The 26321-nt window shown below is 35.9% G+C and overlaps 1 protein-coding gene across 8 annotated transcripts in view; it reads left to right on the top strand.

Moving 5' to 3' along the window:
- The window catches only part of LOC106054580 (A-kinase anchor protein 9-like), an 82879-nt gene that overhangs the window by 28452 nt on the left and 28106 nt on the right, over positions 1-26321 (top strand). For all 8 annotated transcript variants that reach the window (XM_056018209.1, XM_056018210.1, XM_056018213.1 and 5 more), the window contains 17 exons: positions 13027-13143; positions 13939-14058; positions 14247-14421; positions 14511-14566; positions 14811-14883; positions 15722-15934; positions 16369-17222; positions 18899-19316; positions 20163-20284; positions 20387-20542; positions 20674-20790; positions 21376-21621; positions 22140-22300; positions 22630-22856; positions 23614-23763; positions 24013-24243; positions 25226-25438. In XM_056018209.1, coding sequence (XP_055874184.1) covers positions 13027-13143; positions 13939-14058; positions 14247-14421; positions 14511-14566; positions 14811-14883; positions 15722-15934; positions 16369-17222; positions 18899-19316; positions 20163-20284; positions 20387-20542; positions 20674-20790; positions 21376-21621; positions 22140-22300; positions 22630-22856; positions 23614-23763; positions 24013-24243; positions 25226-25438 — 3649 coding nt within the window. The remainder of the gene's footprint in view (positions 1-13026; positions 13144-13938; positions 14059-14246; positions 14422-14510; positions 14567-14810; positions 14884-15721; positions 15935-16368; positions 17223-18898; positions 19317-20162; positions 20285-20386; positions 20543-20673; positions 20791-21375; positions 21622-22139; positions 22301-22629; positions 22857-23613; positions 23764-24012; positions 24244-25225; positions 25439-26321) is intronic.

Below are 26321 nucleotides of genomic sequence, written 5' to 3'. Positions count from 1 at the left end.
CTTGAGCAGTTAGCCTTGTTCTCTCTGTGTAATTATCTTGCTCTCCATCTGACCCCCCACCCCCGCGCTTTTGTTACATTGCCCAATGATATATTAATTTCCTCCCGTCAGTGCACTGTATGATCACTGTATTGTCATCACTTGATTCTCGCATCCAGTTTTCTGTGGCTTAGTTAGGGTTAACAGTACCACGTGACTGCCTCCCCTCCCCTCCCCTACCTTTTGTTTCGGCCTTTGGCCTCTATCTTACCTCCCTGTCAACATTAGACCTTTCAGAAAGGGGGGAAAAAAAAGACTTAGATCTAGATTTTTAATGTGCAGAAGTTGTTATCGCGGGGAGACGCTATATTTGCTGGTTGCAGGTGGGTTTATGATCCTTTAACGTTTAGAAGGGATTGTGTGTGTTGGTCCATTGAAAAGATGTAGTTGGTCTTGTGTGTGTTTGTGTTAATTTTTTTAAGAAATTGAATTATGAACGTTTTGTTATTGTGGGTGTCATAGAAAACATTGCATATGGCAATAGAAGTGTTTCCAGTCATTATATTTCTCTACATTGAATTCTCTATCGAGCTGATAATCTCATGTTATGGTTAGTTATGGTTATGTTGACCATAGAGGTATAGCAGCCCCACTCAGTTATGGTTATATAGACCATAGAGGTATAGCAGCCCTTCTCAGTTATGATTATATAGACCATAAAGGTATAGCAGCCCTTCTCAGTTATAGTTATGTAGACCATAAAGGTATAGCAGCCCTTCTCAGTTATAGTTATGTAGACCATAGAGGTATAGCAGCCTCACTCAGTTATGGTTATATAGACCAAAGAGGTATATCATTAAACAGCCCCACTCAGTTATGGTTATATAGACCATAGAGGTATAGCAGCCCTTCTCACTTATAGTTATGTAGACCATAGAGGTATAGCAGCCCCACTCAGTTATGATTTAATAGACCAAAGAGGTATATCATTAAACAACCCCACTCAGTTATGGTTATATAGACCATAGAGGTATAGCAGGCCTTCTCAGTTATGGTAATATAGACCATAGAGGTATAGCAGCCCCACTCAGTTATGGCTATATAGACCATAGAGGTATCGCGAATATAGGTTTTGATTGAAATAGGTTGTGCGCTGATTGCTAATGATTCTCTCTCTATTAGGGACATCTAAAGACCCCCTTCTCGTCTCCGTCTGTGCTGTGTGTTCTTCATCAAAACAGTGTCCATTGCTAGAGTAATTGAAGGCATGAATAATGAAAACATTGAGTGTTATCGGAACACTTTCCTCCTAAAGTATCTCACTAATTAAAGTCACGTGTGTGTCGTTTGTAGATGACATTGTCTCAATTAGTTTTATGCTAAGGATAAGAATTATAATAAGAAATGTAATGCCAGCTTCTTAACTTATTTACAGTCTACATAGTCGTGTCTGTGTGGACACAGTGGCGTAGATAGGATGGAGCCGGTGGGGCCCAAATTTGAAAATCCCCCCCTAGCCCCCTCTTGAGGTGGGCCCCCTAATGAGTGTCTAATATATTTTTTTACATTAGATATGAAGGCAATGACATGTTATATTGCTATTCACGTTGTTATGTAAATTAGTGACCATGTTACATGCATTCCACACATTAGACTTGTATATTAATTAGTAAATTATCTCCCCCGGGCCCCCAAAATTTCTTGCTACGCCACTGCTTGATCCGCAAATAATAACATTTATAGCATTAACAGTTAATATGAACATACATTGTTATAATATAACCTGTGCATCACCCTATTCCATACACTGCCAACCAACTCTTGGACCATCCTCTAAATAAATATTCAGACCGGTACTCACCCCCCCCACCCCATTTTTTTTTTTTTAGTGTTTGAGGAAAGAGTGATAAGATAGGCCTACGTGATGGATTAATATTGTTCAATTTTATAGGTCTATAATTCTATAAACGAGAGCAGTATTAGTATGAGACTTAGCCGTCGCCAAGTATATAGTATTATGCTAAGACTTGTTTGTTTTTTCCTGTTCTGGTTTTCATTTCAATTGAAATTCACTCAGTTAAAAGCAACTGTTTCCAGTGTTAATAGAATATGTTGAATTTTTCCTCTTCCCGCCGCTAAAATTGTTCAGGCGTCGAGATAGCAAGCCTTCTCGTGAGTCAGTCAATGCTCACGCTGGAGTTCAGGGGGGGGGGGGAGAGAACTCGATGTTAGGTGTGGCACATAGAAACAAGTTTCTGGAATTGTGCGCCGCAACGTAGCACAGCTTCCCGCGCTTTGTCCGCCCCCCCCCCCCACCCGGCCCCGCTATACCTGAGTGGTCAGTCCATGATTAGGCCAGTCCTGTTGTCACATGTCTTTTCTGAATGTAAACCAGAGTTCTAACTCCACCTACCCCCCCCCCCTTTTTTTTTTTTTTCAAGTTTTGAAAAAAAAAAAGATGACCTATATTTTTATGTTAATTATAACTCAAGGAAACCCATCTTCTTCTTTTTTTATTTTTTGTTTGTTTGTTTATGTATATAGTTTACTGTGTTTCCGTTCGTTCCATCTCGTGTGTCTATCTCGGACTTTAGAAACATTCTACCCATCCACAAGTAGATGTACATCTAGTTACATTAACAATTCTCTTGATATGTGTGTAAGATCCAGCCTGATGGCTAAAAGAACATAGATGTAGCAAAGAAGCCGAAGGCCGCACCGGCCTATCAAACAAGTGTTAGACTGTTCTATTTTTAATCAACTACGTGTGTGTGTGTGTGTGCCTCGCGTTTTTTATGTCGTGAAGTCGTGAATGAAGCTTATATAGAGCAGTCTGTGTGTGTGTGACATGCCAGTGCCACTGTGACAATGTGCGCCTGTAGCACACTTGACCTTACACGCGGGGGCAAGTCAATTCATGTTTCACCGTAACTGGCGTGTTGTGTGTAGATGTGCTGTGTCGTCGACATGGAGTTCTCGTAAAACGCCGGACTTGGTGTATTCTGATAAAATGTCAACAAAGAGGTTGCTTCACTGCAAGGGAAATTACGCTTTACCTCTGCCTTGATTAGCTCACAAAACGTCAAAGACCCGGTGAAGTATTTTACTATCGCCTGCTTCCGTTACATTCTGCTCTATAATCTGTAACAATTCTTAATCAGTATTTATGCTCAGGCTTTGGCGTTTCAAAAAAAAAAAAAAAACAACTGCTGATAAACTGTAGCAACGTTGTGGATTAGAAATCCCACGTCTGAGACAAGCAGACGACACGACTGCTGTCAAAGTATGTATTGATTAACAGTGCCACCGAGTGTCCTAGTTGAGTTCATTCAGCGTAATGTCTGACTACTCGGAATTAGGTTCAACTCTTTCTTTACAAACTGTGTGTTGATTCTACGGCCCACACATGCTCCAGGTATGTCCACCTTGACCTTAGGTTAGAGTTTAATAGAATTTATTATAGATCTACATTTACACGTATTAGTAAATCAATAGACGAGATCTTTGATGGAGTGGGCGCGGTGCCGTCTCGTGGCAAACTGTTTTTGCATGCTGGGTCTTTTAAATGTTCAGTTTAACTGTCTTCTAGGATCACTGTAAACTAATATTTAATGACAGACAAGCCTAATCATGATTATTATATGGTATTGCCCACCATTTTGACGTTGTGGTAAGCGCTCTGGGCTGTCGTCTCGATGGTCCCGGATTAGAACCCTTCCCATCGCCCCCCCCCTCTTTTTTTCCGTCCTAAGGGAGGTATGGGCAAGGATGTAATAATCTTCAATGGACCTCATTCACCAATCGTAAACAAACAACATTTAGTCACGTGATAATATTGATAAAACAACGGGGGAAAAAACTGTCACGTGATAGCCATTGTGTATTAAAAAATTAGATCGTAATTTGTATAGAAGAGATAGAGACGTGGCTAAATGTTGTTTGTTTACGATTGGTGAATGAGGTCCATTCTGAAGGAACCCCCCGACACACATAAAACAGACAACAAACACTAGTGGGGGCGTGTCTATGTATCTATGTCTTTAGAGAGTTCATTTCAGCAACACGATCGTCTGTGTGTGTGTGTGTTCTCTTCTCTTTCATTCTGATTCTATTGTAAGCATCCGTAACCGTTCTAAGTTCTTAGTATCTGCAACATCTCTTTGATTCAGTTTTGACTTCCTGTTGTTTAGTTTTATTTTAGAGGGTGTCGATAAGATGTTGATATGATTCTTGGAGTTCATAGGGAATAGTGCTCATCTTGGACCACGAAGGAGGAGCTACATAGGCCTAGATATGACTCTACACAATCATTTTTCTTTGTATTTCACTAACGCTAAGCATTGAAAGCATGCTTGCACAATTAAAATATCAGACATCTCTCTAGGACAATCGATATCATTGGAGTTCGATTACTCCTGTATTAAATGCTATCCGACTCTCCGTGTACCAGCATCTTACCGTCTCTTGATCTGCCCGCCATGCCAGTCTGTGCTGGCTGATCTCCCCTTGGCTGGCATGCGCGTGACGGCCACGGGGCGATTGATTAGCTCACCTGTTTCTGGTAGTACCACACTGGCCAAGATCAAATACCGATATACCAGTTAGAGTTCATTAATCAATATATAATGGGACATTAATTTTCTTGTTGACGTTGTCATGCACATTAATATAGTCTAACTCGGCACTCTATCATTAGCTTAAAAGCCTATCTTTGGCTTAGACAGCGGTCTTTTAACAGCATCTATTTGGTTTATGTCTTTTAACAGCCTTCTCTGTGGCTTATATAACAGTCTTAACAGCCTCTCTGTGGCTTATATAACAGTCTTAACAGCCTCTCTCTGGCTTATATAACAGTCTTTTAACAGCCTCTCTCTGGCTTATATAACAGTCTTTTAACAGCCTCTCTCTGGCTTATATAACAGTCTTTTAACAGCCTCTCTCTGGCTTATATAACAGTCTTTTAACAGCCTCTCTCTGGCTTATATAACAGTCTTTTAACAGCCTCTCTCTGGCTTATATAACAGTCTTTTAACAGCCTCTCTCTGTGGCTTATATAACAGTCTTTTAACAGCCTCTCTCTGGCTTATATAACAGTCTTTTAACAGCCTCTCTCTGTGGCTTATATAACAGTCTTTTAACAGCCTCTCTCTGGCTTATATAACAGTCTTTTAACAGCCTCTCTCTGGCTTATATAACAGTCTTTTAACAGCCTCTCTCTGTGGCTTATATAACAGTCTTTTAACAGCCTCTCTCTGTGGCTTATATAACAGTCTTTTAACAGCCTCTCTCTGTGGCTTATATAACAGTCTTTTAACAGCCTCTCTCTGGCTTATATAACATTCTTTTAACAGCCTCTCTCTGTGGCTTATATAACATTCTTTTAAAAGCTTCAATGTGGTTTATATGTCTTTTAACAGCCTCTATTAGGTTTATATAAGTCTTTTAACAGCCTCTCTCTGGCTTATATAACAGTCTTAACAGCCTTTCTCTGGCTTATATAACAGTCTTAACAGCCTTTCTCTGGTTTATGTAACAGTCTTTTAACTGCCTCTATTGGGTTTATGAATTTTTCTGTTGTTAGTCTCATACAACTTTCTAGTAACAGCCTCTTTTTGGATTATACAACGATCTGTTAACTGCCTCTATTTTTTTGTTAAATACAATAATCATTTGAGAAATGAGATAGTTTTGAGAAATGAGATAGTTTTCATCTTCGACCACTACGAGGCGCTATTAGAGTAATCATATAATCGACAAGGAAAGACCCAGGCTTGAGATACATAGTGGCACAATTCTTGTGAAGTTGTACCCGACCCATTTGAATCTGTCCAATGCTAAATTGTGTACGGTCATTCCAACTTGAATATGCCCCCCTTGCTTAGTTACAGATTGATCATTTCAATTTGAAAGTTTACATGGCTTGCAGTAATGTTAAAACCTTGCAGTTGACTACTGTATATTAGAAGCTTTATAAAACTACAGAATAATTATATACTGCAAATACCGCTTTTACTAAACTTAGCAAAGACCTTGGCAACTTTTGTGTTACTTTTTACCTTGTTTAGATATCTGCCTTTCTGTTGGAGATTTTCACGGTAATCTAAACCAGGGATAAACTAAACCAGACAGTGATGGGCAACATTTTTGAAGAGCGGGCCCAAAAAAAAAAAAATGAAAAGAAACATTTTGGCTGGCCAAATTTTTTTGTAAAGAAAATACAGAAATTAAGTATCAGAATTTATATCATAATTTAACGTAACCTAACACTGTATGAAGTTATGAGTGTTTTGGTAGCAGTTCTTCTTAATTTGGATCACCTACGGACGTAGTTATGATTCAAAGTTAACTGAGTAGATCTAGTTTATCCGTCAGAGGGTTGTCTTGAAAATACATTTTAAAAAGTACTTCCACATTCACTCAAAACAAAAAACAACAACATAACTTATCGGTTTTTAACTTATCGACACTTCCTTCGTTTTTTTTTTCTTTTGTACACCGGATACACCAATACGCTTGCTATTTATAGGCCACCATGTATGAAACTCTCCATGCCCAGAGTCTAGATTGCCGATATGCTGAGAAAGTCGTCCGGTTATCTCGATCCTAAAGTTGTATGTATTCCACTATACAGGTTTTATTAATAACGTGGGATGAACTTGGAGCTACAGCAGTTTGACATCAAGGAATACAAACAAAACATTGATGTATCTGCCGTGTTTTTGTTTCGATCCCGACTCTATGACCACACTTTCCTTATTTTCTTTACATTAATGAAGTGGTGAATTGTCTTGTTTTTATACACTGGAGAGTTTGCTTATATAATGTGCTGTCTTCTCTTGAGATTTAGATGTTTTTTTGTTTGCCTTGACAACCAGTTAGCAACCGCTGTTTGCGTCCACCGGAGGGCCGAGTATGGCGTTTGTTTAATTAAGCCACGGGCTCTCACGATGAAATGCGGGAAGCCGACTGGTGAAAGTGAGAGCTGGGATCCCGTGCTAAATGACCCAGCACCACTGGCCATGCCGTGTCGCACACAAATATCTTTCAGCAGACGCTGGCATTAACAACTTGGAGAAGTCTTTAATGTTGATGGCACACGGCGTTATGAAAAAGGGATTTGGGGGGGGGGGGTCTTGTTTTCTGTTCGGATCATATTACTAACATTGTTCAAATAACTTTCACCCCCCCCCCATTCGACTCCCCCCTGGCGTTACCGGCGAGGTTAATGTTTGTTTGTAATTAATTGTCATGTATAAATCAGCAGAATGGCGGCTCTGTGCTTGAAAAAAATAAGTATCGAATGTTACCCCCCTTCCACTCGTCCCCCCCACCACCCTTGTTTTGCCTATCACGTTGATCAATCTTGTGAATCAGAGATTCAATCGCTAGCACAAGATGTTAACAAAATACACGGACACATTGAAACACGTGCTTGTACTTGTGTACTAGATCTGGCTACAGTGGTGTGTATTAGCTCTTTCTCACCTAACAGACGCTGCCAGCGTTGATTCCACCAGAATATGGTAAATAATTACGGAGAGAAAGAGTTAAGATAGTGCTCACCTTGAGACTCTTACTCGTAATATGTTCTGTCCGTCCTTCTCTGGACTGTTCCTTCGACTGTCCTGCCCCACTGGTGTCCCAGTCTTATAGCAGACATTTCACTTGTCATCTCTATTTGTTCATTTAGTGCAGCGGTTCTCAACCTTTTTTGCTCGGCGACCCCTTTTTACAATCCCCCACTTTGCCGCGACCCCCCCTCCCCGCACACACACATGCAGCAATAGAAGAGTAGTCAATAACAATCCATATTTTGGATCGTCTTAGGCGACCCCTGGCAAATCGTCAATCGACCCCCAGGTTGAGAACCCCTGATTTAGTGGGTAAAGGAACATCGAAATGAAAAAGTTAACTCCCTTTTTTCTTTTCAAACCATTATCCAAATGGTTTACTGTTAGGGTCACTGCATATTATACAATCACTGTTTCAATTCTGAACATTCTTAAGAGCGTGATCTTGTTCATGGGCTTTCACTGTATGTTTATGCTGTTGCTGTATGTTGAACAAAAACAAAACAGTACCTTGGCCTAGACTGGCAGGCATCTAATTAAATATTGCATTGCAATCAATGCGGACAAGGAGATCCACTAATTAAACCTTGACTCATTATGATTGCTTGCCATCCCTTGCAGCGGGCCTGACGATGGCCGGGGTGAAGTGTTTAATTATTCTAGAAATAAAACATGAGACGAAGCATGGGCTGAAAGTGATGTCCCAAAAAAAAAAATAAGTTCCGTCTTCAGTGTTTGGTTACAGACGTTCTTCATCACTGGAGAGTTGTTCTATACTTTCTTTTTCTGTTCAGTGGCCCTCGTGTAATTATAAGCGCATTGCATTATCAAATATTTTGGTTGATTTTGAGGTGAATTTGTAAAAAAAAATCGACAAAAATTCGGAGCTGGAGTGTGAAAATGTTTCTTAGTGTAGTACATTTTGACAGGGCAGATATTTATTGATGCTTACGTTTGATTCTGTTTAATCGTTTTCAAGCTTATCGGATAACTTCTCTGTTCAGGTTGATAACAGTTTGCATACTTGGGGTATATTCTCTTTCAGGTTTATGCAGTTATTATAGCTGGGTAGTTTCTATGTTCATGTTGATAACAGTTTATATATTTGATCAACTTCTTTTCTGTTGCGGTTGGTAAAAAATGGACATAATCGGGTCGATTCTTTGCTGAAGTTTAGACCAGTTGAGTATACTTAGGTAAAAAGTCTATGGTGATGTTAAGAAAGGTCGATAATTGGGTAGCCACTCACCATTGGTAGACTCATTAGGGTTGTTTGTTTCCGTTTCCTTAAACCGTCTTTAATTGTATTCGAACCCAATAGGAGCTGTGATCGATTGACGGGCAAGGGTTAAAAATTGGTTCACCAAGAGTTCGGGTGTTTTTTGTGGGGCATTGAAAGTAAACAGGAAAACGTACCCCCTCCCCCCTGAGTGTATCCCCTCAAGTGTCACACAATAGAGCTCGTGTAAACATTGTTGTCTTACCTACCTAGAGGTAGGTACTGTCCATTCACTGAACTTTTCGCTGGCATTGTTCCGCCTACTGTCACTGCCACGACAATGTTTTAGTGCCTAAGTTTCTAGTCAGGAATTGTATCACTGTTCAAGGCGACTGATGGCTTGGATATGTTCATGTAGACATTCACTTGGTGCCAAGTTTTTGTGTTCAAATGTTTTTGGAGTCTGTGTATCTTTTGTTGGTGCCTGAATCTTGTTTCTTCTACATATACATAGTCGACTATTTAACACAAGAGTTCGTTTAAACTCTGATTATTTGCAGAATAAGAATCGATACGTCCAGCTGTGAACTATCTTTGACGTCCAGTGCCTGAATTAAATGTTCACGCATTGACATTATGATGATGGTGAAACAGTGTTTTTTTTTTTGGTCGAGAAATAATTGCGATTACGTCATCAACTCTCAATAAAACTTGTTTCACCAACGCACGCGCGCAGTGTATGTGTGTGTTTGTTGTCGCCGGTTGAAGTGGTAATTGAGTTGACTGTCAAACTTGTGTGTTCATCTTGTCCAGTTTGGAACATTTTCTAACTGTTGATACAAACCTTTGATTAGTGAAATGGAAGATTCGTGAAATTGTTTATATTTTGATTGGACTGAAAAAAAGTTCTACAGGATATATTTTTTTCTATATCAAAATTGTGTGATGATAAGGTAATGAAGAGATCCTATCCAGCCGATTGAGTTTGGTGACTCATTGTAAGAGCACATTTAGTAAGAGACACGATGTGGGAATGTGTTCTGCCTTAAGTTTTGCTGGAGGCTTTCGGTGATTGTGACATGGAAGATGGCCGTATGAAAGTGATCGGACAGAACGGAAAGCTAGGGCTGTGCATAAGTTGGATTCCAGATGGCCTCATCGTTGAGATGGCCCAGCAGAAGGTAATAGTGTCTATTGCACGGGTGGACCCAAAGCGTTGATACTTTAGGCATGTGCAACCGTAGGTAACTGCCGGCGTACACTCTTTTGACTTGACTGCGTGAACAAGTATTGACATGTTTCGTACCCAGCGATATATTAGGCCTAACTTTAAAAGGTGCGAGGGATACAATCAACTAATTCACTCCTTTGTCCATGGTTCTATTTGGTCTATAACTTAGTAGCACACATACGCTATCCTTGTACAATTGAGTACGCAACGAAATGCTGGTTTTGGTGGTCATTACTTTGACACTGTTTAGCCATAGAGACAGATACATCGTTCAAGAACTAAGAATTAACGGGAAAAATAAAAACGATTTGATTTCATGAGATAGAAAGTAACCATTGCACAGCAACTTTTGAAGCCATAACATAGGTTAAAACCGTTTTCAGTAACTTTTCGCTTTTCTAGTTTTTGCGGTCGAAACGTGACAGACGGACAGACCACACAAAACTAATAGCCAGTGTTGAAACCTTTACGGGGGCCGCTAAAACAAAAAAAAAAGGACATAGGGAGTGGTGGGAAATATGAAATTAGAAAAATAACAATACAAAATATGGGTTCTGTATATAATTAAACTTTAATATTAGTTTGTTTTCGTAGTGGACAGCCAAAGTGTTAACATCTTATTTGACTCACGTCTTGTATTTTGGCTTGGGATATAGTTATTCCTCTTAGTTTTTCGATAGTAATACTTGACTATGTTCTTTCAGAAGCTGGAACAAAAAATAAAAATCATTGACTTATCTTAAGTCCAAAAAAGCAAACCATAGCATAAAAAAATATTTTTTGCATTCAACATATTTGAAACTTAAAAAAAAATATGTACAATGTGATGCGTATTTTATTGAAACATGTTGAGTGTTAAAACTGTTCTTAAAAGAATTGTCAATAAATATAACATCATGTATTTTATTAGTGTAAAGAAAAGACGCGACTTGAACCAACTGGTAGTGTATTATGTTGGGTAGGGCCTACAGAGCGCGGAACATTGAACACAACCAACAAAAAAATGCGAACGCAGAAAGTGTAGAAATACAAAGGCATTAATAACCACGTTACCATCCCCCCCCCCCTCAGATCGAGTGAAGTGCGACCCACTTTTATTTAATTTCCCCCTCCCCCTCCCCCCCATATCGATAGCTCCCACCCCAACCAGATCAGCTCCCGCCCAGTGTTTCGATACTGAGACAAGTGAATGTTCACTTATCGGTGCCCTCCTTCACCCCCCGCCTCTTACCTGTGATCAGTCAATAGATCCTGATCAAACTATCTCAGATCTATAGACGCGGCCATTCCAGTTTCATATGTAAACACCGCAAGATTTATGTCCCCGGTCTTCGCTATAGATCTAGATCGAAGTAGGGAAATACTTGGCGTTTGTATCACCTCCCCCCCCCCCCCCTCAATACCCTCTTTGCCTTCCAACCTCTATTCCAGGTCTTAGAATTATAAAACAAATTAATAAAAAAGGTTTTCACTTAGTTGAATACAAGCCTGTCTCTTTCAAAGACTGTAGTATCAAGATCTAGAGAGAGAGAGAGAGATGTGTGGGTGCACTTAGGTATCTTAGTGGTTAGTTACTTGAACTAAAGGGGGATGGACATGAAGCTGTTATAGTTTGGTATTGTAGTGGTATGAGGGGGGAGGTGAGGTCATATCTGTGGTGTTACTCACTGCTTGGCCTTGCTGCCTTAAAGCTCACAGAGAAATGATTTGAAGATGTTTTAGTGGAATGTACCAATACATGTTTGTTTATGTAAAAGCTTGTTACACTTATTATCAAAGTTATTGTGAAACTTACTGTGGAAGAGGAAACGTGAACCAACCGCTAACCTTTCACACATAACTATTCCTTTCATGTTGATACTTAGTCAATGCACAGAAGCTTTGTGTGCTATGAGCTTTCTTGTATTTATTAATAGATTTCTCTTGAAATCCTTTGACTACATTAATGTTTATGGAAATGGTACATTTTACACGTGGAGTTGTTGTTTTTTTTAAAGCTTATATAAAGCAATCGGAGGGGAGGTAGTTTTTAACAGCTTTCAACGCGTTTAGCTATACATGATTCAGTTTCCTTGGCCAGTACTGTAGAGTGTATAAAATATGTTTTTAATGAGTTGAATAAAAAGGGTAGTGGACAAAGAGGTTGTTACCATGTTGTGTGTCTGATCAGACTTTGATCATGGCTTGATGAGCACTTTAGTTCTCCTTCTCTCTTTTATTATAGTCTCAAAGCTGTTCAATAGAAAAACTTCAGTTTTAAACAGACTGGGGGCAAGCTTAGTTCTCATTTTTTTTAGGCCTGGGCTTCAGAGATTTTGATGCATTCTACCCACAATGTAGCACATTTTATAGAGAGATTTTATTATGCATTAAACACTCTATGCACTTTTTGATTTTACAAAACAAAAAACATATTCTGTTTTTTTGTTTTACTTACTATTTTAACCTTATCTTTTTCCTCCATTCCAACTTTTTATTTGCATGTTTAAGAATTGTGTGTTATTAAGGCTTAGATATTGAACTGAATAGAACCAACATGGCTTAGTATCTTTAACTTATCCATTAAGTCATTGTGCCAAGTACACCATATCTAAAGCTCCATTCAAAGCTGAAACCTTTTATGTACATGTCAAAAACGTATGTTTATGGATAACTAAGCCTTTAAACTTGTGAGAAAATATTGTACGCTTAATCCAAACAATTTTAAGATAATACTGAATGAAAATATTATTTAAAATGCAGTATGCTGGTATGAAATCCAAAACAAATAAACATGCACACTTACAATATATCCAGTCCAATAGTTGGAAAAATGTGTTGAATCTGGTTAATCAGACTACGTCGGGATGGGATCATTTTGGTTCCAATAACTGAACAGTTCGATTAACCAGATTTGGCTAGAATTTGTTTTGGTACTAAGGGATCCGCCCGAATAAACGCTAGCTCCAATTATCTGGATTCATCTGTATGACATGTACTGTAACATAGTATAGCAGCCATAAACAATTGTTGTCTTATGTCTGTAGGTGGACTCTTTAAGAATCCAGTATGAGCATCAGGTGGCATCTCTACAGAGGCAGCTGGAGGCCGAGAGAAGATGTGATGATGAGCAACTGGCTCAGAGACAAGATGACTATGCCCAGGTAACTTTCTTTCTAATCCACACAGCAATAGATATTTTAATTTGCTACTGAGTACAATACCTGTTGGTGAGTAGCCCTGTGTAGATAGTCACTTTTTAATTCTCGACACTGATTTTTATTGTCCGGTACCATGAACAGGTACGGTATGTTGACACATGACTTAAATTGTCTACAGATTTCTGAATTGTATTACAGACTACTGCATTTTATTCCAGCTTATATTGTAAAAGTTTGTTTTTACAAAGCTTATATCAACTCACTCTACCAGTATGGTAAAAAATTTGTACACATTATTTCTGCCACACCCAATCTAGGATTTAGTTGAAATTTGGCACAATTATTATTATTTTACCTGACAACACAAGAATTAATTTTAAAAAAAATCAATTAATTAACCATTAGTAATTAATTATTTTGTTTGGTATCTTGTACAAGGGAAAGAATCGTATTTGACAGATGTGGTGGTATAAGCTGAATTAGTCACCTTGAGGACTCTTGAGCCATGATTGAACATTTTATATGCATTTAAAAAATGATCATGTAAACATTCACCAAGATACCCCCTTCTTCCCTCCCCTTTTCACAACTGGTCCTCAGACAAGTGATAGGATCATAGCGCATTGAGAGTGCTAAAAGCTAAACAAAAAAAATTGGTAAAAATATTTCTATCACAGATTTATATGTCGTGGTCAATCATACATGCAACTGATCCAAACTATTTGATACATTTACACTTAATATAAGCTTCGTTGTTTTTTTAAAATTAATTTTTGTTTTTCTTCTTTCTATCTGCAGGCAGTGTTGGAGCTGCGTACAAAACTGGACATTGAACTACAAGACAGTCTTGACCAAATCATTGAAGAACTTGGTCAACTTCACACATTAGAGATGAAGCAATTGATGGCCTCACAACAGGTGGAACTTTCTTCTTATTTCTATTTCTTGATTGCTTCTTATTTGTATTTCTTGCTTTCTTGTTTGTATTTCTTATTTGTATATTTTCTTTGTTATTTATTATTTATCTTATTTCTGTTCAGTTAATTGAACAAAAACACATTTGAATAGTTGTGTTTTTAAGTGTCTTTAAAATATTGTGTTCTTAGGATGAACTGTCCCTAGAGTTGACTGCCTTGAAACTGTCCATGGAACAAATCTACACAACTAAAGCCCAACTGGAAGCAACGCAGCAACAGGAATTGTTCCAGAAACAGATGGAAGCCTTGGAGAAAAGGCACGAGGAGGAGCTGAACAGAGTTAAACATGATATTGTTGTACCAGGTACATTTCTATCATTTCCCTTTGTAATTGGTAGGTCAGGCTATTAGAACTACACCTGATGTATACTAATTGATTTCTTTCTATTCCAGAGGTCCTAGAGCATTTCAGTGAAACATTAACAGAAGACTATAACAAACTAATACAGGTTGGTTTTGTTAGTTGCCATTTTCTAATGGTTAAGTCCTTTTATAAAACTTTTTGATAATATTTGTAATTTATTAGTTAATTTTATGAAGTTGAGCTATTCTATTTAAAATTTCTCTTGAGTGTTATTCAGTCTAAAATAATTTTATATTTTAGTTCTTTGTTATCTATCAATGTTTACACATTGAACCCCATCAGTGATATATTTGATATATTTGTACTAAAAAGAAATAATTTTTCCCCAGAGAATTAGTCATGAATTAGAGACAAAGTTTGTAAGTGACGGTGACAGTGGATTCGGTTCACACACATCACAAGGTGAGCATTGCTAAGTTAACTTCACTTCTTACCACCAGTTCTAATTTCAGAGATCTAAAACTATCAGGAAAAGATAATTTGATATTGAAATATAAACAAACAGAACTTGATGGCCTATAAAGACCTAATAGTGAACGAAATCTTTTCAATGTAGTTGAATAATACATTAACATACAGTTAAATAGACACTTTAATTATTTGAACTAAATTCATAACAGGGCCAGTTCTTTATCAGAACGTAATTATTTTAATATATTATAGAATCTACTTTAGTTCCATAAGGTTATTACTGGAAGTGGTAATAAATGTAAGCACTTCTTTACCTATAAAATGCTTCCAAATGGTATGTGTCTCAAATAGCTTCAGAGAACTAGTTCCACTCTTAGCCTTCATATCTAGATGAACCTTTATCAAGAGAGGGGGCAAAGACAAGCAAGTGGCGCCTACACCATAAAACTTCAGGCATGAAAAAAAAGTAAAGTATCCCTTTCAAATCTTGCGATCTATGAGGCAAATGATGTAAAGTTCATGTGTAGCCAACACAACTACCAATTACCTTTACTTTTCCCCAATTAATGTCAGGTACCAAAGTTCAAAATCCCACTAGGATTCAAACCCCAGACCCTTCAATTTGGAAGCTAACCACTTTACCACTTAGCTACCATTTCCCCCTCTAATCTTCAGATATTTTCTAAACTGCTTTATATTGGTCATCTGAAAATTTTTTAGTCATTCTTTTTTATGTAATTTTGAGACAGGAATCATGTCCTACTAGATTTAGCAAAAACATCTGTTGCAAACAAAATACAATTGATGAAGTATGTAATTCCCATTTCAGAACTTCAGAGTCTTCTTCTGAACCAGCAAGAGGAGATAACAATGTTGAGAAGTAAGCTACTGTCTGAGTATGGGTCCTTGCTTCAATCTCGTTTAGAAACAATGACAGAACATGCTGAGGAAGTGAACAAGTTGGAGGATCAGATGAAGGACATTAAGAACCAGTGTGACCATCACATGGAACATATACAAGACAGCATTAAGTCACAGAATGGTGAGCTTGTATTGATAATGTTCACATGTGGTGCAGCATTCAAATACTGTACTGAATCTCCTTGGTTTATATCATAGTTTTTCTAGTTGGGAATTGTTTTCTTTTAGAATTAACACTTGCTTTTAAATTCATCCATTTTGAATTTAAGCTTGCCTATTTACATTGGTAAAAGTGTTAGAAACATTGAGAGTTGATCTCAACTTCTTCTGCCCTAATGGCTCTGAAAAGAAACTTGATATATTTGTTTTAAATACAAGCTTGTGCATTGAAATTGCCAATGAAGTACTTAAGTAAAAAAAAAAAATTTTAATTGTCCTCAAATATTATAGTGATTAAATTCTGAACTTGACGCTTTCAAATTGAATATTTGATGGGGATATATTAGAATGTCTTCCATTTTATTCTCTAAAAGTTAACTATTTCTTTTCCCCCAGAATTTGAGTTCAAAGAGACAGATGACCATGACAGAAAATACCAGGAGAGCATTGATCAACTGAAAGAGCATTATGAGACTGTTATTGAGAAGATGGAGTCAGAGTTCACAGCCAAGATCAATGCCCTACAAGACAAATATGAAGAACAACTGACTTCCATTGTACCTTTCAGCACAAGTCTCCACACAGTCCTGGACTCGCATGCTGGCAAGCATCATCCCATCTCCAGCAGAGATAACAGCGTGGAGTCTGGCTCCTTCTCAGAGTCTGTTGAGAAAGATCTGTCAGACCAGCTGAAGAAGCTTGAGGCTGACCTGTTGGAGCGTGACACCGCACAGCAAAAACTGAGGAATGATTTAATGAATGAACAGTTGAGATGTGAGACAATGGTGTCAGAAGTGAGTCTCCTTAAGCAAGCCCTGGACAGCTTAAAGGCTGAGCATGAAAACATTGTTTCTCACTCTTCTGATCTGGAGCTATTATTAAAAGAAAAAGAGGATTTAATTGTTCAACTAGAAAAGGACAAAATGGAGAGTGAGAAGTTGTACAGAGACTTGTTAGATACAGAATCTAAATCTGCTGAAACCAAAGAGCTTTCTGGTGCTGGAGATTCATTGCAGGATGGTGTTCACAGTTGTACAGACTTTGTTCAGGACACTCTCCTGATGGCCAACACCAACAATAGCAGTTATGACTGCAAAAACATGAGTTCTTCTGGCCATGAAGACAAGGTGGGACGTCTGGAAAAGCTTGTGGAAGACTTGGAGCATCAGCTGGCTGCAGCAAGAGACAGAGAAGAGGATTTAAACAAACAAATGGAGGAAATGGAACATGCTTACCAGGATACGCTAGAGGTAATCCAAACATTTATATTTTGTCTTCTTTATTATTTTTAAGGAAAAGTTAAATGTATAGTCTGTTGATATGTAGTTAAAAGATATTTAGAACATACTGAACAGTCGGAAATTTATTTCATGTCAAAAAAATTAATCGATAATTAGTTGTTGATTTTTTTTAACATGGCATGGGCTGGAGTAACCCTATATAGTCCCACAACCACACAATTGATAAATACAATAAAAATACATTCAAATATAACAAGCAGACTATAATTTGAGTGTACTAATTAAGGCAAAATTTTATTTTTAATCATTGGAAGTGTGGAGCATTTCATTGCCATTCTCAGAGGTGAATGCTAAACTCAGTGCTTCTCGCTTTGTATTGATTTGTTAAATTTTATTTTCTCTTTTTTTTTTTAGTTGACTCAAATAAAAGTGTGTTCTTAAAAGAATATTTTGATATACTTTATATTTGATACTGTTTAGTCTTAGAAACATTAGGTATTCTAAAGCAATACTTTCATAGAATGTACATTTTAAAATAGATAATTGACAAACCTTCCATTACCTTGAATTTTTGAAAAAGTTGTACAGTTTACTTTACACTATACTGTAAAAACTAATTTAATCTTACAATAAATTAAATTAATACCTTTATTTATTTATTTATACAAATAAAATTAGCTGTGATGGTATAGAAGTCTTGAAAAAAACATTTGTTGAGATTATACTATATCAAGTCTTTTTAATGTATGAAAAGACAGCTTACTTGATTAGTTAGAATAGTTACATCGGAAAGATTTTAAAAAATGTTAGTGTGGGTAGAAATGACCAGACTGTGTTTTTCCCCTATTGTTCTGTTGGACCATACAGACACCACCAGTGATATGCTGACCAGATCCTTCCATTCTTGTCTATTTCCTGCCAATAATTATAATAATCAACTAAAATTTAAGTTGGTTTAGGTTTTTAACTTTTAAATTTCACGTTTATATTTGTTTTCTCTTGGAAGAAAAATGAAAGAAAAGTTTGAAGGAGCTAATGTTGTTGATTAACTCTGCCATGATTTGGGTTGAAGAGGGGCTGGAATAGTTTTCTGGTCAAGAACTAGATCTATCTTCAGTGCTTAATAAGATACTGGCCAGTCATCCATGTTTTCTCTTGATAACATTTTGTGCTCTCTCTAATGTATTGTGGAAGAAAATCTTAGCTGAATCTTTTAGTCTTAGAATGTGTTCAAATAATCCTAGCTTTCATCATCAATTTATGGCTATTCAAGGGAACTCATTGATATGCTAGATGTGTCAGTAGCAATTAAACATAAAACACTGAACCATAATCTTCAAATACAAAGTCAAAATTTAATAAAATACTCAAAAAAAACACAAAGATAAAGGCACATTGCATGTTCCATATGGTAGGGAATATTTTTACAAATACTCCTTCTTCCCTAGTGAACAGGTTTCTTGAGTCAGCCGGGAAAACCAATGACTTGGTAGAGTTAAAGTCATTGATTAGCATGCATGACTAGAATTGACCTAGGAACACATGTAGGATGAAATCATCTTCTTTTTTTGAAGTAATGTCTGTATTTTATAAGATAAGATTCCCAACATAAATGTTGACTAAACTTTTATTTCCTTTCTGTGAAGACTTTGTAAGACATTGATTATTGCTATTTCTTCTTGTAGAGTGTCAAACTGGAGTTAGAGCATGAGAAACAAGTAGAGATAGAGACACTGCAGTCAGAGTTCAGAGTTCAACTGGAAGTAGAGTTAAAACACCAAGCTGCTCAGCTAAAGAGTCTGTGCCTGGAAAATGATGATAAGGAAGTACTGGTTGCTGATGACTCAGACCAAAGTCTAGAAGAAAAACTGTCTTTATCTATAAATGATATTGTAACTCATGTGGATACTGAAACATTGGCCAGAAGTGACCAGGAGAAACAAAACCAGGAGAATGATGGGTCCCTGGTAGCTGAACTTAAACAGCAGCTAGAAGAGTTGGACACTGAAAAGTCTAGGCTTGTATCTGAACATGAAGAAGAGTTAAGGGCCTTACAGAAACAGCTGAGTGAAGCTGAAGACAGATATGATCATCTCATGCAAGGTAATTTGATCAGATCTTAATGTTTTGTAGCATATTTCTTTTTGTAACCAAAAATGAAAAGACAGCTTACTTGATTAGGTAGTGTAGTGACATCATAAAGAAAAACACATATGATAAAGTGAGTAGAAATGACCAGACCTTTTTGTTCACCTTTTCTGAGATCTGTTGGACCATCTAAATGCCACAAGTGATCCACTGTCCAGCTCCTGCCATTCTTGTTTTCCTGCTCTTCTTGATGTTGTCTCTTCTCATTTCTTTCCGCCGCTTCTCTTCCTTCTTCTTTAGTACTGCTACTTGCAGGGAGGGCTTTGAAAGTCCTGAAATTCTTGTGTCATGGTCGTAACATTGCATTGTTTTGAAACTAGATGTGGAAGTCCTTAAGAGGCCTTAATCCACTTTTGATGCAGTCATGAAAATATGTGATTCGGATTTGGTCTCTTTTAGTGACACTTTTCATTTTATATCAAAAAGACAAATTATCACATTAATAAATATTATAAAAATTTGTCTTCTTTATCATCTCATGAGCTAACTACTAATGACTTTGAATTAATAAAAAAAATGTTCCAATTGTAATTTTTAGTCTGAGTACCTTTAAAAATACAATTATTACTCTTACCAATTCTAAATAGTTACATATATGCTTTAAGCTAAGATTGTCAACTTTTATTTTTCATTCTTTTTTTTTTTTTATATTTTCAATAACATTTTCTTAGGTGAAGTCAGATTTACTTCAGATTATAATTTTTTTTTTCTCCATAGAATTAACTGGCATATAAGTGTATTCACAAAACAACTTCCTAGTTCTATATTATTATATGAAAATATTGTATATTGTCCCTTCAGGTATTGAAGCTGGGGAACATGCAGAGCTCAGCAAACTTTTCCAAGACAAATATGACAAACAGCTAGAACTTGCCAAATGTTATATACAGAAAGACTTTGATGAAATGCTGCATGAGGAGAAGGTAATTTCTTGTGTTTGGTATTGTACAAAGGAAATAAATCCTAATAATTTTACAAGAATTAGTGATGCTTGTCAGATTTTTTAAAAAATTTACCTATTGCAGAAAAGCTTAGTAGAGAAACATCGTAAGCTTATGATTGAGTTGATGGGGGACAGAAGTGAAGAGGAGAAGACTATGTTGGAGAACCATCAGAAAGAGCTTGAGCAACTTAGGCAGTCAATGAATGATCAATTCCAGGAAGAGAGGGACAAGTATACTGTAAGTTTAGTAATGGCTTACAGCTTTACTTAATATTGCTTACATATAAACATTACATTGCAATATTGCAATAATGTGGAATGTATTCAAATGAGTAATATGCATACAATAAATCTCTATTATTAACACAGGAAGAGATCTTGAGACTTAACCATGAGCTGGAGGAGATGCAGTCCAGTAAAAGTGACCGGGTTGAAAGCAAGCATTTGACTTTACCTGAAATTAATGAAATTATCCTCAACTTTCAGGTCAGGCTGGCTTTTTTTTTTGTGTTCAATATTAGTCTGTCCTGGGTTTTTTTTGTAGTCTAAAGCTAGCTACTTGATTTTAATGTAAGAACACACATATTTATACATTCAGTTTCAATACTCTGAAATTACTGTATATTTCTTTATAGACTCATAATCTTTCATTATCAGTATTTTTTTAATAAGTTTGAATTATTTGACTTATAATTTATATATTTCATAATTCAAATGTTGCTAATGTGATTTCATTATATTATAGGCTCCATAGGTAATCAATAATTGACTTTTAGTGTATTACTCTACCATCTTGTTCTTAGTATGTAATACTTCCAAAGTGTATAACTTTGCCATCTTGTTTCTGTATTTTGTTGTATGTTATTATTTTGCTGTCTTAGCTATTTCTCCCTTCTCTTGTCATATTGGTATGAAAATACATGTTCCATCATTCTATGATTACTGCAGACTTAATACAAAAATAAATTCATCTTATTTAATGATATTTAGAATTTATGAAAATATGTTTTAACCAATCATATTAATTACTTTTAATATAAAAATTCAGTTGTGTTTCTAAACTTTCTTTAGGAAACAACAGAAAGCACTACATCATCATTAGCAGGCAGTAGGGGAGATACATCAACACCTGTGCAACTTAATGATTCCACTGACTCACTCACAGCCTTACACATGCCTGAAGAGTCAGCCCCTCTGCAGCAGGATGACTTAAACTCTAGCACAGACATTCCCATGAGAACATTTGCTGAAGTTTTAAAAAGTCCCCCGCCATTATCAACGAGTGAAAGACAGGAAATGATTAATAAGATACAGCAGGCAAGTTGATTATTTTATAAGTAACCTAGAAAACCAAGCATTGGGAAAGCATTCCTTATGTACTAGTATTAAAGTGAGACCTTTCAGAATTATACAAATGTTTTCTAAATGTGAAAGTTGAAATAGAATTCCATAGCTGTATAAACTATCTTGGGTAAGGGTATATACTTCTTTTATTGCTGTGGAAATATGTTGTTATTTTTTGTGTTGGGTTAGGCTTTGCAATTGTCTCCAAGTCAATTTTTGGAAAAGCAAGTTCACAATGTTAATTTAATAATAGAACACAAACAAGGATCAGAAAATAAAATCTGTTACTTTCTATTTTAAATATTGGGTGAAAAGGTAGAAAGGGACTTCTATTTAGGCCATACATTTAATCCATTTGTATGTCAATGGTCAAGTCTTTCATGAATATTATTTTAAGATAAATGTTCAAAGATGTTACAAGTTTAAATTATGTATTTTTTTATTGCTAAAAAGAAATTGAAATTCTGTCTATTCTACATTGTTTTATCTAGCTGAGAAGTCAAGTTGAAAGTTTAACTCAACAGCTGGCAGACCTACAGAGAAATATCCCAGCTAATGATAATTCTTTAAGTGCCTCCAATACTCTCAAAGAGGATGACCCAGCTCTTATTTCCATGTTGAAATCAGACTTGGATAGGATTAGTATAGAAAGGTGACCTTTTTTTTTTTTTTTTTACTTTTTGTGTTAACTTTTAGGAGGAAATGAATCGTTTTCCATCATTGGCATAAATTGTTTCAAAATTGTGTTAAAAAATGTATTTAGACTTATTTACAAATAAAATACTTAGCTAATCAAAAATAAAATTTAAAACATAGCTACTTCTTTGTTTCTGAAAAAGTTTTTTTTACAGAAATTAATTTGCATACTATAATTTTAATCATTTAAATTGTCTATTTGTTTTTAAGCTTTGCAGTGAGATTAATTATTCATATATTTCTAATTAAGGCATAAAACTTGATTAAAAAATTTTTTTTTTAAAGAGAAAGTATTCAGCGTACCAATGATCGCTTGTTAAGCTTATTGTCAGACTCTGTCAAGACCTATATTGGAGTTGAAGATACCATCAGTAGAAGACTGTCACAAAATAGTTTATTCAACAACCTTGTTCTTGATGGCACCATCGCTCATTCCCCTAGGCCTGGAACACTTGGTGTCTCACAGAGTCGAGATAGTTCACCAGGCACTTGTAGGGTGGAGAAAGAGGAAGGTAAGGATGAAATTGAAACTACCATGTATGACAAAGAGACAGAGAATCCAAACTTCAACAAAATATCTAAAGCTACACACTTTAATTCAGCAATAAAAAAAAAAACCTTATGTATTGCGTTGACCAAAAATTGACTTCATAGTTATGAAGCAGTATAGGCAATGTAGAAAAACAAGCTGGGAAGTATTTTAGTAAACACTAATATGACCCTATGCTGTAGATGGTAACAGACGTTTTTTTGACATTTGCATCTTATTCACCTTCACCTACCTATCCCTTAGTCTGTTGGAGCACCACACATGATCTGTCAACCGTCTTTCTCCATTCATCTTTGTCTTTTGCCTTGGATAGAATCTTTCCATTCTTAGATGTTGCATCTTATTAATTTAGGTAAAAAGAGCTTTGAATTGCTTTTTATTGCGTCAGAAAATATTTGCATTTAGACAGTGATTTTTTCTTCTTTTGAATGATTAATTTTTTTGTAGACAACTTGTAAATGGACAACTTAGTTTCTAAAAATTCAAAATAAATATTTATTATCCCTAAATTGTTTTTTGGGGATGATAGCAAAGGTAGGAAGAAATGAATATCTGAAAGAAAAAAAAATGATTCAAAATTTTCTAGCCTTTTAAATAATTTTTTTCTCAAAATCCAACCAGCCATTTTGGATTCCTTTTGTTGCATTGTTACATTTTCAATTATGTCATCTAATATATCTAGGTCTTTGTATGTTTTAAATACATTTTATCTGTTTAAGATGGTGATGTAAGCCATGACAGTCACTCCATTGAAAACACCAGCTTCCAATCCAATGGCATTGACGAAGGCCTGGAGATCTCACAAAGACTGGCTGAGTGCATCTTTGTGGGACCTGATTTAGATGCTGAAGGGGAAGAAATTTTATCAGGTCAGAATAAATTAATATCGTTTATACAAGCAACACTTTTTCTTTTCCCCCCCCCCCCCTCCAAATTATACACAGTATAATATTTATGTTAATAATTGTTAATTTTTAACCAATTATAATTTATTATTAAGTTGCATCAACGTCTTTAAAAACAGAATTTTGAAGAAAAATTTATTTTTGATTATGGTAGTAGTTTAATTGCATTATAGTATTGTTAATGACATATTTCTATATTCTGTTCATTGTCAGATGCAAGAGGACGTCTCCAGACTTCAATCAGCCAACTCCTTGAGCTGATGGAGAGATCTTGCCTTCAGTTGCAGGAAGCAAAGTCTACACAACAAGATCTGCTGGAGGCCCTTGCAGCCCGTTCCAGGGAAGTGGATTCATTAAATAACAAATGCCTTGAGCTAAACAGCCAGATATCTGCAGAAATTGAAGCAAAAGAATACTTGGGATTAGAACTTCATAAAGCTGAAGGTAAGAGAACTTTTGTGAATAAACTTAATTTTTTTCTTTCTATTCTTTGTTTTAATACTTGATATTTTATTTCTGGGGCTAGTGGACCTAGCACTGCTCTCTCCATCTTTTTTTAAGCACTTTCTCTTTTTAAGCAAAATTAAAATACAAATTTATAATGTTTATAAATCTTCAGCTGCAAAATTAGTTTTTATAATATTCGTCAATCTAAAATTAGTTTTTATAATATTCGTCAATCTGAAACTTTAAGCATACATTTTCTTCCTTGTGAAAAAATAACCAATTGACAGGATAAAGCCCTTGTAGAATTAAGGTTTGGAAGGAAATAAAAAAATGTACTTGGAGGCAGCGTAAAGATTGCATTTGTTATAAAATAGAACTAAGGAAACTAGAAATAGTGGCTTTGTATACTATCAGACTTTGGTAGAATAGATCTTTTAAGAGTAAAAGTAACAAAAGCTAACAGACTGTTGACCAAGTACTACCTAACCTTATATAACTTAGATGTCATTAATGTATTATTCAAACAAATTGTACTTTTTAATGCAGAGCAAATCAACAGATGTAACAACAGATTTTGTTAATTTCACATACAATTTGCAATCCTATATGATTTAGGAAAATAAGTCTAGTAAAGTTCCTCTTCCAGGCTTTGTGGTCTATAGGGCAGATGATGTAAAAGTCATCTGTTTCTGTGGCCTGCAGTTTACTAAGTTTTCATGTGGCCAGCACAATGATCAATCACTTTTACTTTAATGAAAAATCCCAGTCTTCACCAGGATTTGAATCCAGGATCCCCAGTTCAGAAGCCAAGCACTTTACCTCTCAGCCACCAAGCCTCCAATTTTCACATTAAATCTTAAGACTAATTAATTTGCATTTAGATCATTCATACTTAACATCTACTCCTTCATAATAATGTTTGATATATGTTGTGACTTGTTTCATACACAACATATTTACACCATTCATTGGAGTATAGGTCTGATTGCTGGCTACATCTCCGAGCATGATTCTCTTGAAAGTCAAATCCAGACTCTAGAGCAGCAAAGGGAGAGCATGATTCTGGAGTTGGACACAACACGCTCTAGACTGGAACAGTTTGAGCAGTCCCGCTCTGAGCTCGATTCCTTCCGTGAGGATCTCAACCACCAGCAGCAAGTCCTACAGGACAATGCAGGACAAGAAATACAAGGTTCACTGCTCTCTCATTCTGTTTCTTCTTATAGTTTTATTTTACTTCCTATAAGTATCTTGGTTGGAGCGTACTTGTTACACAGGTGGTATAGACCTGAGCAATGAGATAGCATGGGCCTGCCTGATTATGAATCGATAAGCATTCAGTGTCAGTGTTGTAAAGTGTTCATTTGTTGATGTAGCAAGATTTTACATGTGATAATATTGTGATTGTACATCAAATTGTATTTTCTTTCATATATTTACCTTCTATAGTGAAAATGTTCAAGATAGTAAAGATTAACTTTTTTTTTTTTTATTTTCTTAAATCTGATAGCAAAAGCTAATCTGTTTGTTTTTCATAAACATTGATTATTGTCTAGAGCAGGGCATACGCTACTGAAATTTGGCTCACTGAAAGAATTTGAAAAGCTAGTGTGACTCTTATTAGGAATTGTAAATCATTCTTTGAGCTATAATATTTTCAGTAGTTTATAACCTGCTGTCTAGGAGAAAAATTAAACAAAAAAAATTAATTAAATAATCCTTGAGAAAAAAAAAAAATTTTTTAAAATTAAAATTCACCATTCTCAGAGCTAGACTTTGGATTTGTGTACGATAATTTGTGATGATAACCCACTAATTTGTTCAGATATCTAATGGTGATAAAACTTTATGTAGAATATAATTCCTTGTATTCAATAGGTTAAATTACACTTTTGTTTGCAATGAGTAGACGATGAGTTTTAAAACATATATTTAATAAAGAAAATAACTAGCACTCTTTCCAGTACCATGTTTCTAATACCTAACCTGTATGTAAAATAGAGCATTCCTATTGATTTAGTTATAAAATAGTTTTTCTTTTGAGAGATGAAATTAATGAAGCACTATATAACACA

Source organism: Biomphalaria glabrata, chromosome 1 (assembly GCF_947242115.1).
Source record: "Biomphalaria glabrata chromosome 1, xgBioGlab47.1, whole genome shotgun sequence".
Lineage (NCBI taxonomy): Eukaryota > Metazoa > Mollusca > Gastropoda > Planorbidae > Biomphalaria > Biomphalaria glabrata.
The sequence above is the reverse complement of the archived record's forward strand: the minus strand, read 5'-3'. Positions and strand labels throughout refer to the sequence as shown.